Source organism: Bos grunniens, chromosome 22 (assembly GCF_055505025.1).
Source record: "Bos grunniens cultivar Pamir isolate PY7600 chromosome 22, Bosgru_T2T1.0, whole genome shotgun sequence".
In the NCBI taxonomy this organism is placed as follows: Eukaryota; Metazoa; Chordata; class Mammalia; order Artiodactyla; family Bovidae; genus Bos; species Bos grunniens.
The window spans coordinates 7,718,554-7,732,903 of NC_141186.1; the positions used below are offsets into that span (position 1 = coordinate 7,718,554).

At 46.5% G+C, this 14,350-nt stretch overlaps 1 protein-coding gene across 2 annotated transcripts in view; it reads right to left on the bottom strand.

The window, feature by feature from the left end:
• The window catches only part of GLB1 (galactosidase beta 1), a 103,558-nt gene that overhangs the window by 75,651 nt on the left and 13,557 nt on the right, over positions 1–14,350 (bottom strand). For both annotated transcript variants that reach the window (XM_086365684.1, XM_086365685.1), the window contains exon 2: positions 765–934. In XM_086365684.1, the coding sequence (XP_086221810.1) occupies positions 765–934 (170 nt within the window). The remainder of the gene's footprint in view (positions 1–764; positions 935–14,350) is intronic.

The window sequence follows — 14,350 nt, forward strand, 5'->3', positions numbered from 1 at the left end:
TTTATCTTTGAAAAGTTATCAGCAATCCACATCAGCAATGCAGAAACCAGAGTGGCCAGCCACCCCAACTTCCTTCTCAATTAGTCATTTTGAAACAAACAGAAGAGATGAGGAGAGATAGTTATTGGGGGTGATTCTGTAACCCTGGGCCATAGAATCACCTCAGCAGAACCACAAAGACAAACTAGGTTTCAGGGATCTACGCAACAAGGCATGTTCCCCTAGGAGCTGAGAGGAGCTACGGCCACCTACAAACACCCTTATCTTTAAATCTCAGCTGGATTTCTGTCCAAAAGCACATGCCTCGGCAAATTTCAGTTTTATCAGCTGCATTCGGCTGACTTGGAGAAATGGCATCATCCATGTCATTTGTCCCGCACACAGCAAATCCTCAATCACTGTTACTTCCCTCTGCCTTTTTAAGCTGATATTCATTTTATGATTTCTGCTGACAAAGTTCAAGGTTGGAAGAAGTAGTTAACTGTCTAAAGAAGTGACACCCAAGCCCACGACAAACCTCTCCCACGACACTGTGCATGCTAAGGCATTTCAGTTGTGTCCGACTCTCTGCGACACTGTGGACTGTGGCCTGCCAGGCTCCTCTGTCCATGGGATTTCCCAGGCAAGAATACTCAAGTGGGATACCAGACCATGCTATTCCCGTTCTGAGCAACGAAACCTCTGCACAGAGAGATGCAGCTGGTCCCCCACTCCAGGTGCGCGTGTTTCTGCCTCGGAGGGGAGCCCAGTGCCCTCCTACTTACGTCTGGATGGCGTTCAGCCCAGCCATCTTCATCTTCAGCAGCCGGTCCTTCCAGTAGAAGCGGGGCACACGGAAATAGTGAATGCTTCCCGAGATGTAGCGGAAGGGCTGGCCATCCTTGAGGAAGCGGTTACGGCGGTAGTCGATCTGGAATGTTCTCTGGGTGGCGTTCTACAGAGCAAGGATTGGACCACATGAGAACTTCCACCCTCAGAAAGCAGATGTTTGGACGGTGATGAGGGACTCCCTACCCGTTTAGTTTATGCACGTGCCTGGTTCTGGGCTATAAAACAAACCACTGCTGAGACAGGGCGAGGAGGACCTACACGCAAAGTTCCAGAGGCTGGCACCAATGTGACAATCAGTGGGCGGTGGCAACACACACGTGGACACACACACACGCACGCACACACACTGCCTCCCCCGCCCCCTGCGGCCGCGCCCTGCTGGAGCCCTGCATCTCCCTCAGCAGGAATGTCACTATGCTGAGAGCAACAGACCACAAGTCCGAAGCCCCGAAACCTTTTCCTAGCTGCTGCTCTGAGCCCCACCATGACCGAGCATCCTTCTCTAACCCTCTGTCTCTTCATCCATAAAAAGGCACGATGCCAGACTAAATGAAATCGAAGGCAATATGTGAGACCCAGTTTGTGAATCATGAACTCAATCTGGGTGATCAGAACTTTTTTAAATGAAAGAGAGCAGAAAAAAGAAAGAAAAAATCAGTATTACACATAGTAAAGAGACAAGGGTTATTTAAAAAATTGTATTTTATTGAAGTAGTTGATTTACAATGTTGTATTAATCTTTGCTGTAGATACACATCTTTTTTCATATTCTTTTCTATTATGATTTGCCACAGGATACTGAACATAGTTCTCCGTGCTGTACAGCAGGACCTTGTTGTCTCTGCACTCTCTATATGATGGCTTGAATCTGCTGACCCCAAACTCCCAATCCATCCATCCCTTCCCCAACCCCCTTCTCCTTGGCAACCACAAGTCTCTTCTCTACAAAGATAAGTGTTATTTTATGAAACTTTAGTTATATAGGCATATATAGATTTGCATATGGATGTATATCTCTGCAGTGTTGCAATGTAAGTTGTATTTCTAGAATCAAATTTCAAGAAACACTGTTTGGGGATCACTGGAGAAGGCGAAATGCTAGGAGTTGAAAGAGAAGACCTCAAAGGGGAGGCCGACTTTTAGGTAGAATAGAACACTGCCCTCTGGTGGACGGAAAAAGGCAGCCACAGACCTCATGTTGCAACAGGACCAGGGTTACAAATTGCTGTTGTTTAGTCACCCACTCCAGTGTTCTTGCCTGGAGCATCCCAGGGACGGGGGAGCCTCGTGGGCTGACGTCTATGGGGTCACACAGAGTCGGACATGACTGAAGTGACTTAGCAGCAGCAGCAGCAGTCGCTAAGTCACATCCAACTCTTTTTCAATACTCTGGACTGTACAACCCACCAAGCTCCTCTATCCATGGGATTTTCCCAGGCAAGAATATTGGAGTGGGCTGCCATTTCCTTCTCTAGGGGACCTTCCCAACCCAAGGCTACAAGAAACCATTTAATTAGTGTCCTCCATCGTTAACAATGGTTATGGTTTTTCCAGTAGTCATGTACAGATGTGAGAGTTGGACCATAAAGAAAGCTGAGCACCAAAGAACTGATGCTGTTGAGCTGTGGAGCTGGAGAAGACTCTTGAGAGTCCCTTGGGCAGCAAGGAGATCAAATCAGTCAATCCTAAAAGAAATCAACCCTGAATATTCACTGGAAGGACTGATGCTGAAGCTGAAGCTCCAATACTTCGGCCACTTGATTTGAAGAACCAACTCACTGGAAAGGAGACCCTGACACTGGGAAAGATTGAGGGCAGGAGGAGAAGGGGGCGACAAAGGATGAGATGGTTGGATGGCATCATCACCTCAATGGACATGAGTTTGAGCAAACTCAGGGACACAGTGAAGGACAGGGAAGCCTGGCATGCTACAGTCCGACTCGAGTCGGACACAACTTAGCGACTGAACGACAACTGTTGGTAAAATTTCTTGTGCATCTTTAGGCATTTTTTTAAAATCTTTTTTTCATAGCAGCATAACAGTCCATGAAACTTTTGAGTGTTGCCCTTGAAGCCGTATCTGGAAACAACCATGAGAGCAGGGGTCCTAGATCCCACTTGGCTTGAAATCCAACTAGAGTGTTTAAGTACTGTGACTGTGGGACTTCCCTGGGGGTCCAGTGGTGAAGACTCTGCACTTCCACCGCAGAGTACGTGGATTTGATCCCTGGTTGGGGAACTAAGATCCCGCTTGCTGCAGGCATGGCAAAAAAAAAAAAGCATTGTGACTAAAAGTTAAACAATTCAGAGACTGCTAAGGGACAACTGGAAAGCTTTACTAACCAAAAATAAAAAACTAATTTAAGAATCATTTTTTCAAATGCCAGAGTGTCAATATCCCTTTATTCTTCCAGTAAGCAATGCTTTAATCGCCATCCAAAAACCAGAAACTAACAAAAATATAAAAATTATTTCATATACCAAGTTGCCCAATGGATGATTTTAAAAACACCTCAAAGCATGTATACGCCTAAATATCAAATAAAGGTTTCCCACAAGTTCTGTGAGTTCAAAGGCAGCTCAGAGGTTGGGGAAATTCTTTAGACCGATAGAAAGGGAGGGAGCGACTTCGGGTAGAACTGGGAAGAGGAAAGGGCTGTCTGAAGTCTGCTGGTTGGGAATTTCCTGGCTGTCCAGTGATTAGGAATCTGCATGTTCACAGCTGAGGATGTAGGTTAAATATCTGGTCGGGGAACTAAGATCCCACAAATCTCCTTGTCTAAGAGAAGTAGTTCAGAGAAGTAGGAAATGAGCTTAGAGAGAAGTGTTCTGTGGCTTAATTCCACAGAACAGAGCAGCACCACCATCTCTGCATTCACACAACCTCAAAATACAGCCCAAACATCAACCTAATAACTATTTATAAAAATTACAAACACCTACTATGTGCTGAGTAATAACAGGGGAACCACACAGATGCAGCCGCAGCCCACGTGAAGCTTCTGTCTAGCGAGGAAGAAACTCAAGAATCAACACAATGAGTACTAGATGATTAAATGAGGATAAAACCACCAAGTTGTATACCTTAAACATACAGTTACCCAATTACATCGAGTACAGCTGGGGGATGGGATAAGAGCAGAAGATGGCAACAGTAATAAACAGCTTGTAACCCAGGCCTGGGGGACAAAGAAGAATTTCCCAGAGGAAGGAACACCTCAAATTGTGATTCTCAACCTTGGCTGCACATCAGAATCATCTGCCCAAGCTTTTAAAAATAGCAAAGTCAAACCTCATCGCTCAGGCATGCAGATGTTAATTGATCTTGGGTGGAGCCCAGGCCTTGGCATTTCTTAACACTGCCCAGATGATGCAACGTATGGTCAGCGTTGAGAACGCCTGGTTTAAGCTGAGCCCCAGAATGAAGACGAGTTAGCCAAGGAGAGGTGCAAGGCAGGCAGCAGAAACTGGGAGCCCTGACAGAGAGGGTGCAGCACTCGGGCAGGGAGTGGTGGAACAACACAGATAAAGCACAGTGACAGCCGAAACCGCGAGACGGGACAGACCAGACCAAATGAACTCTGACCTCCCATCCAAGGGCCTGGGCTTTATGCCGAGCGCCACAGACAGCACCTTAAACAGAGGACTGATAGGAGCAGATGTGTGTTTTCAAATACTTGGTACTCTGCTCTTTTCCTGAAATGGCCATCAAGGAAGCAGAGTTGTGGACCCTGGTGGCGGTAGCGACGGGTCAGGTGGGCAGGAAGTGGACCCCATAGAACTCATGGGTTGGTTAGATGCAGGGTGGACACAGGGCCTAAGCCCGAGGCTCCCACTGGCCCTGGGCAGAAACAACTGAGCCTTTTCTTTAAAAAAGAGAGAGGGACTTCCCTGGTGGTCCAGTGGTTGAAACTCCACACTGCCGATGCAGGGTTCAATCCCTGGTCAGGGAACTAAGATCCCATATGCCATGCAAGGCAGCCAAGAAATCAAAACATATTAAAAAAAATTATTTTTAAAAGAGAGAAACTTAATAGGTATCATCTGGAACAAAAAGACTGCAAGGATATTAACACCTCTGAGTTCATAATGATTCACAGAGGGGAAAAAAGAATTCACCAGTCACTTTTGGAGACTGCGAGAGTACCAACTCATTACTCCAAAAATGGCAAGCAAAGGGAAAAAGCCAAGCAGGTTATTTCCCTTTTCACAGAAAAAATATATTTCAGGGTAACCAAGAAGTTGACAATGGAGAATTCTTCACAGAATTCTAGCTAATAAATGGCAACAGAATAACAGAATCTGAAAAACATCCTTTCCTAACCTTAAGTGAAATAATAGACTTAAGTTGTAATCATCAGTTCAGTTCAGTCGCTCGGTCGCGTCCAACTCTTCGCAACCACATGGACCACAGCACGCCAGGCCTCCCTGTCCATCACCAACCCCTGGAGTTCACTCATACTCATCTCCACTGAGTCGGTGATGCCATCAAACCATCTCATCCTGTGTCGTCCCCTTCTCCTCCCGCCTTCAATCTTTCCCAGCATCAGGGTCTTTTCAAATGAATCAGCTCTTTGCATCAGGTGGCTGAAGTATTGGAGTTTCAGCTTCAACATGTCTTTCCAATGAACAGTCAGGACTGATCTCCTTTACAATTGACTGGTCGGATCTCTTTGCAGTCCAAGGGACTCTCAAGAGTCTTCTCCAACACCACAGTTCAAAACATCAATTCTTTGGTGCTCAGCTTTCTTTATAGTCCACCTCTCACATCCATACGTGACCACTGGAAAAACCATAGCCTTGACTAGGTGGACCTTTGTTGGTAATCATCAGTGTATGCTAACACCATCATCAAGGTTGAAGGAATCTTATAAGAAGGGATCAGGCAGATGTGATCCCTCTGTTCATGTCAACCTCATGAACGTGGAACAAGCAGACGTGACTCTCACGTTGTGGTTCAGGAAGATGTACACAGCCCCACCCTGAATCAGTGCTCATTGTTGAACTTTAATCTCAACTGAACCTGAATCTAACTCTAACACAAGGAAGTAAGAAGCCAAATCCAACATGTGGGACATTTTAAAGTCCCATGGTAAGAGTTACTCTGAAATGTTGATGGTATTAAAACAAAATAAACTAATTGAAAATAGCAGTGCTTGGGAAGGAACATTGGGGCATTTTCTGGGGCAATGGTAACATCCTAGAGCTGAATCAGGGTTTGGGATTACCAGGTGTATGCGTTTGTCAAAACTCATCAAGCGGTGGGCTTCCCTGGTGGTCTAGTGGTTAAGAATCCTGTTGCCAATGCAGGGGACGCGGGTTCAATTCCTGCTCCGAGAAGACCCCACATGCCTCATGGCAACCAAACCAGTGCATCATAACTACTGAAGTCTGTGCTTCCACAAGAGAAGCCACCACACTGAGAAGCCCATGCACGGCAACTAGAGAACAGCCCCCACTCGCTGCAACTAGAGAGAGCCTGCACACAGCAACAAAGACCGAGCACAGCCAAAAATAAACAAATCTTAAAAAAACACAAAACACTGTTAAATTAAAAAATGTCTCATGCATTTCACTGTATGTAAAGTCAGTAGTAGTGAAAGTTGCTCAGTCGTGTCTGACTCTTTGTAATCCCATGAACTGTAGCCCGCCAGGTTCCTCTGTCCATGGAATTCTCCAGGCAAGAATACTGCAGTGGATAGCCATGCCCTTCTCCAGGGGATCTTTCTGACCCAGGGATTGAACCCAGGTCTCCTGCATTGCAGGCAGATTCTTTACCATCTGGGCCACCAGGGAAGGCCCATGTAAAGTTTACCTTAAAGGGAAAAAGGCTGAGTAATACTCCATTGTGTATATGTACCACAGCTTTCTTATCCATTCATCTGCTGATGGGCATCTAGGTTGCTTCCACGTCCTGGCTATTGTAAACAGTGCTGCGATGAACATTGGGGTACACGTGTCTCTTTCCCTTCTGGTTTCCTCAGTGTGTATGCCCAGCAGTGGGATTGCTGGATCATAAGGCAGTTCTATTTCCAGTTTTTTAAGGAATCTCCACACTGTTCTCCATAGTGGCTGTACTAGTTTGCATTCCCATCAACAGTGTAAGAGGGTTCCCTTTTCTCCACACCCTCTCCAGCATTTATTGCTTGTAGATTTTTGGATCGCAGCCATTCTGACTGGTGTGAAATGGTACCTCATAGTGGTTTTGATTTGCATTTCTCTGATAATGAGTGATGTTGAGCATCTTTTCATGTGTTTGTTAGCCATCTGTATGTCTTCTTTGGAGAAATGTCTATTTAGTTCTTTGGCCCATTTTTTGATTGGGTCATTTATTTTTCTGGAGTTGAGCTGTAGGAGTTGCTTGTATATTTTGGATGAAACTGGAGCCTATTATACAGAGTGAAGTAAGCCAGAAAGAAAAACACCAATACAGTATACTAACGCATATATATGGAATTTAGAAAGATGGTAACAATAACCTTGTGTACGAGACAGCAAAAGAGACACTGATGTATAGAACAGTCTTATGGACTCTGTTGCAGAGGGAGAGGGTGGGAAGATTTGGGAGAATGTCATTGAAACATGTATAATATCATGTATGAAACGAGTTGCCAGTCCAGGTTCGATGAACGATACTGGATGCTTGGGGCTAGTGCACTGGGACGACCCAGAGGGATGGTATGGGGAGGGAGAAGGGAGGAGGGAGGAGGGTTCAGGATGGGGAACACATGTATACCTGTGGCGGATTCATTTTGTTATTTGGCAAAACTAATACAATTTGTAAAGTTTAAAAATAAAATAAAATTTAAAATAATTTTAAAAAAAAAGGGAAAAAGGGCTCTAAACAAATATTGACCTTTAGGTAATGATTTATATGCTGATATATTTCAGAGGAAGTACACTTATGTCCACAACCGACTCCCAAATGCATTTCCAAAATAAGACAGAGTTGATGGATGCAGTGATGGATGGAGGGATAGACTGACAGTAACATGTTAATGGGAGAATCTGAGTGGTGAGGATATGAAATGTTTTCAACTCTCTGTATGTGTGAAAACTTTTCCAAGTGAAATGTTAACACAAATTAAAAAGTTGGGTCAGGAAGAATTGGATAAAGGTGGTCAAAAGGCACAAATTTCCATTTACAAGGTAAGTACCAGAGATGTCATGTACAATATGATGACTCCAGCTAAGAATGCTGCAGGATCTATAAGAACATTGTTAAGAGAGTAAATTCTAAGAGTTCTCATCACAAGAAAAAATTTTCTTTCTTCTTTCTTTCCTTTTTATTGTATCTGTACGAGAAGAGGGATATTACCACCTACTGTGGCAATCATTTCACGATATGTAAATGAGTCAGGCATCTTGTTTACCTTAAACTTATACAGGGATGTATGCCAATTATTTCTCAATAAAACTGGGAAAAAAAATAAGCTTAAAATGTGAACTCAGGGGACTTCCCTGGCAGTCCGGTGGTTAAGACTCTGTGGCCCCAATGCACAGGGTGTGAGTTCAATCTCTGGTCAGGGAACTAGATCCCACAGGCCACAACTAAAGATCCCAAGTGCCGCAACTAAGAGTTGGCATAGTCAAATAAATATTTTTAATTAAAAAAAACACACATCTACATCAGCTCCTGTGGATAGTCCCTTGGGAACTCATCGTACTGTATGCTGATAGGGTCTCATCTCAAACTCATCGCTCAAGTCTTTGTGACTTCCCACCCCAAAGTCACTGTGGATGGTGACTGCAGCCATGAAATTAAAAGACGCTTACTCCTTGGAAGCAAAGCTAGGACCAACCTAGACAGCGTATTAAAAAGCAGAGACATCACTTTGCTGACAAAGGTCCCTCTAGTCAAAGCTATGGTTTTTCCAGTAGTCATGGATGGATGTGAGAGCTGAACCATAAAGAAGGCTGAGTGCCAATGAATTGATGCTTTTGAACTGTGGTGTTGGAGAAGACTCTTGAGAGTCCCTTGGACTGCAAGGAGATCCAACCAGTCCATCCTAAAGAAATCAGTCCTGAATATTCATTGGAAGGACTGATGCTGAAGCTGAAGCTCCAATACTTTGGCCACCTGAGTCAGCAAAGAGCTGACTCATTGGAAAAGATCCTGGTGCTGGGGAAGACTGACAACAGGAGGGGAATGGAAGCCAGGATGAGATTGTTGAATGGCATCACTGACTCAATGGAGCAAACTATCTCCCTTTGAGCAAACTCCAGGAGATAGTGAAGGACAGGGAAGCCTGGCGCACTGCAGTCCATGAGGTCACAAAGAGTTGGACACGACTGAGGAACCAGAGATCAAATTGCCAACATCCTCTGGATCATCGAAAAAGCAAGAGTTCCAGAAAAAGATCTATTTCTACTTTATTGACTATGCCAAAGCCTTTGACTGTGTGGATCACAACAAACTGGAAAATTCTTAAAGAGATACCAGACCACCTTACCTGCCTCATGAGAAATTCATGTACCTAACATCCCAAGTTCATTGACCTAACATTCCAGGTTCCTATGCAATATTGTTCTTTATAGCATCGGACTTTACTTCCATCACCAGTGACATCCACAATTGGGCACTGTTTCCTCTCTGGCTCCATCTCTTCGTTCTTTCTGGAGTTATTTCTCTACTTTCCTCCAGCAGCATACTGGGCACCTGCAGACCTGGGGAGTTCATCTTTCGGTGTCATACCTTTTTGCCTTTTCCTACTGTTCATGGGGTTCTCAAGGCAAGAACACTGAGGGGGTTTGCCATTCCCTTCTTCAGTCGATCAAGTTTTGTCAGAACTCTCCACCATGACCTGTCCGTCTTGGGCGGCCCTACACGGCATGGCTCATAGTTTCATTGAGTTAGACAAGGCTGTGGTCCATGTGATCAGTTTAGTTAGTTTTCTGTGATTGTGGTTTTTATCCTGTCTGTCCTCTGATAAGGATAAGAGGCTTATGGAAGCTTCCTGGTGGAAGAGACTGACTGTGGGGGAAACTGGGTCTTGTTCTGATGGGCGGGGCCATGCTCAATAAATCTTTAATCCAATTTTCTGTGAGAGACTTTGTACTTTTGGGCTCCAAAATCACTGCAGATAGTGACTGCAGCCTTGAAACTAAAGATCCTTGCTTCTTGGAAGAAAAGCTATGACCAACACAGACAGCATATTAAAACACAGAGACATTACTTTGCTGAAAAAGGTCCATCTAGTCAAATATATGGTTTTTCAGCAGTCATGTATGGATGTGAGAGTTGGACTATAAAGAAAGCTGAGTGCCAAAGAACTGATGCTTTTGAACTGTGGTGTTGGAGAAGACTCTTGAGAGTCCCTTGGACTGCAAGGAAATCCAGCCAGTCCATCCTAAAGGAAATCAGTCCTGAATATTCATTGGAAGGATGATGCTGAAGCTGAAACTCCAAAACTTTGGCCACCTGATGTGAAGAACTGACTCACTGGAAAAGACCCTGATGCTGGGAAAGACTGAAGGCAGGAGAAGGGGATGACAGAGGATGAGATGGTTGGATGGACATGAGTTTGAGGAAGCGCCAGGAGTTGGTGACGGACAGGGAAACCTGGCATGCTGTAGTCCATGGGGTCACAAAGAGTTGGACACGACTGAGTGAACTGAACTGAACTGGGCTGTAGCCCGCCAGGCTGCTCTGTCCGTGACATTCTCTAGGCAAGAATACTGGAGTGAGTTGTCATTCCCTTCTCTAGGGAACCTTCTTGACCCAGGGATAAAACCTGGGTCTCCTGCATTGCAGGCAGATTCTTTACTGTCTGAGCCACCAAAGAAGCCTGTTTTACTTCTAGGACTTCCCTGGTGGTTTTACTTCTGGGGCTGCTGCTGCTAAGTTGCTTCAGATGTGTCCAACTCTGTGCGACACCATAGACGGCAGCCCACCAGGCTCCCCCATCCCTGGGATTCTCCAGGCAAGAACACTGGAGTGGGTTGCCATTTCCTTTTCCAGTGCGTGAAAGTGAAAAGTGAAAGTGAAGTCACCCAGTCATGTCCGACTCCCAGAGACCTCATGGACTGCAGCCCACCAGGCTCCTCTGTTCATGGGATTTTCCAGGCAAGAGTACTGGAGTGGGGTGCCATTGCCGTCTCCTGGTTTTACTTCTAGAGGAATCCAAATTAAGACAATTTGTTCCAGAAGTGGCCTAAACAGCAGATCCTCATGATGCTGAGTCTGTACCTGGATTTCTCATTTCCTGTACGTCAAGACAGCAGTGAGAACCCTGAAGTAGTGCTAAGTGGAGGGGGCAACAGCCTCTGGTATGCAAACGCACGCACCGAGGCCCCACCCGTACAGGACTGGGAGGACACACAGGCAGATAGGAGCTGGCGTCTGCCTTAGCTTTCCCTGTGGGATGGGGCTGAAGGACGGGGTGCTGGTAATTGTAAGGACTTTGAGCTTGGCTGGCTTTTATTAACCGATTGGCAGTTTTGAAGAAAGACTGGCTGACAGGCTCAAATCATGCGTACACGGAGGGCATTCTGTGAGTGCTAGAGGCTTCCGTGGCAATGTTGAAAGAGACCTACATCTCCTGCCAGAAAATAAGGCCAGGACTTAATGGGGTAGAGGGGAACATGGTGTGCGGATCTCGAGGGGACGGAACACAAGGAGGAGAGAGGGGAATATATGGACATGGCTCACTCTCCCAAGATTCGTGAGCTTTCATCTTGGTAAAGGCATTCAATCCAGTCCCTTGCTGTTGGAACCGGGTGCCTGGGAACTCGGACTTGATGTTGACCTATAGGAAATGAAGTGAGGTGCCAGGACTGTGTTGCAATCCTCAGGAACGTGTGAGACAGCTCTAAGAGATGAGAAGGTAAAGCCGGTGACCAGACACCCCACCATCTGCCTACACTCCCAAGCCTGGCCAGATAATGCACCCTTCCCTAAGGAAGGCTGCAGGGAGGAGGCCCTGGAGACCTCAGGTCCCCTGAGGGCTGTGCTCTGTGGGTAGGCAAGGGCAGAAGACATTCCTTTGTGTCTCTGAGGGTGATGAAGTGCTGACATACCCAAAGAGGGGCCACCTAACCACCAGTGGCCGGTGGACATGATCACCATCTCTATGACTGGTGGCAACTGGGGCGTGTTGACAGAGATGACCTCAGGCATGGGCTCAGAAACCACAGCGTTCCGAGAGGGTGAGACAGTTGGGCAGCCAGTGGGGCTCCAGCTTGATGTGTCTCACAAGAGACAAAAAAATCAGTCACTCATGAACAAACGGCTGAGGTCAGCCACCACCATGGGAAGTCACGACTCCTTCATCCAGGCCCCAGCTCTGAGGCGGGAACCGACAGATGGAAGGGAGGATCCCCTCGCGGAAGGGCCCTGTGATGCCACCCAAGTACGCATGATAAAAACTCCTTCCCCAGTGGGACTTAGGGCACCTTTGTCCTAAGGAAAGGGCACCCTAGACCCTGTGAGGCCTGTCCAATGCAGTCTAGGCTGACACTGATACCAGGGCTCCTGAAATGCTGCCATCCCCGCCTTGTTGCTCTTTGGGAGACCACAGGAAAGGGCCACGTCCTTTTCACAACAAGTCAGAGGACCTACCCGATGGCAGTGTCACCAGTCATGAGTGTAAATTGGGATGGTTTCCCCAATGGCTCAGAAGTAAAGACTCCACCTGCAATGCAGGAGATGTGGGTTTGATCGCTGGATTGGGAAGATCCCCTGGAGAAGGGCATGGCAACCCACTCCCGTATTCTTGCCTAGAGAATCCCATGGACAGAGGAGCCTGGTGGGCTACTGTCCACAGGGTCAGAAAGAGTCGGACACAACTGAGTGTGCACTCAACTTACTTAACAACCTCCAGAACCTTCCACCTGAGTTAGAGCCCATGGTTGGGGGAAGGGCCAGATGATTGTCCTGGAGCTACCCACTGCCCACCTCCACCTAAGAGAAATCTGAACAAGCCCACAGTTCCCCCTGAAACTGAAGATTCCTGGTGCCTCTTCCACAAACTCAGTGGACACCCTCACCACATCCGCAGTCAGATCACCTGTGAGCCCTGCCAGAAACAGGCTGGTGCGGGGAGACCACTTGTTTAACCGAGCACCAGCCCCAGGGGTGGCCATGGAATGCCAACACCGCCTCTGGCATGTGTGACTCACTAAAAAGCAACAAAAGCAGTCTGTGAGTGGGCGTGACAGCAGGGCACCTTCTTTCTCTTGCTCCAGGGATCTTGTACCTGCCCTGCTCTGTCCCCTGAGACCTTGACTGCCAGGATACTCTCTGAGCTGTCACGACAGTCAAACAACAGCATGTTATTTAGACCTGGGGAGCAGTGACAAGTCTCCGAAGGAAAGCTTAGAAAAGCAGCAAATGGGGGGATTTATCTGGTGGTCCAGTGGTAGATCCAGCTTCTAACGCAGGGGACGTGGATTCAGTCCCTGGCCCCCGAAGTAGGGCGCCACAGGGCAACAAAGCCCATGCCACAGCTAGAGAAGCCCATGTGCTACAAAGAAGACCCTGAGTGCGCAACTAAGACCTAACTCAGCCCAACAAATTTTAAAAAAGTTTTTTAAAGGGGGATAATACGGACAGATGCAGAAGCAAGAGATGTCACCTAAGAGACCGCCTCTAACTGGTGCCTGTCAGAGCCAAAGTCAACAAGGAACATCCACCTCATGGCTCCAAAGTGACCCCTCTCCACGCTGAAGGACCTGAAAGGATCCAGCTTACTAGAGCCAGCTTCCTTAATCTCTGGGCTGTGGCACCACGAATGGGAGTAAGACAATTGAGGAGTGGGGAGAGGAGAAAGAGCTAAAGCTGTCTTCAGAGTTTACTCCCTCCAGATACATATAATGGAAAATCAGCCTTCTGAGCAAATTCCACCCCTTTTAAATAATTAGCACTGGAACCAAATACTGAAGAGTCACAGTTTTATTTCACATGCATTCAGGTGTGGGAGCATCAGTATTTACAATGCATGAAGTCATAGCACTCACTCAGGAATTCCAAGCAAGTCAAAGCCCACGCTTTTCCGAGCCACCCCCACCATCCCCAACCAATGAACACACTGCATGCCATACTGGAGAAAAAGAAAGCCAGAGTACAAGTAACCCCAGTCCAAGTACATCTCAGGTAACTCATACTGTCCAGTACAACAGTTTTAAAGTTATTGATAATGTTTAAGATTATTTCAGTGGTAAATAAGCCTTTCTTTTAAAAAATTAAACATCACATCAGTATTTACATCACCAGGTAATGCGAACATGCCTCAAGTTTCCTAATCCTCAGGGCTAAAAATGATTATATTTGCATTATTAGTGCACACTCCTCAACCTGAATAAATAAAGAAAAGGAGATCAGTGCTATCACAGTTATGGGTCATGCTGATTATGTGAAGATACTTAAGTTGCTCACTATAATTCGGTTAAGCACCTCTTCACGGACCTCCATCCCTAGCCCCTACACACCCTCTCAACCTACCCCAGAGGCCCCACAGCCTGGAGAATCCCTGACATGAGCTGCTCAGCTCCAGGGTGACAGAGACACAATCCTCCTAGG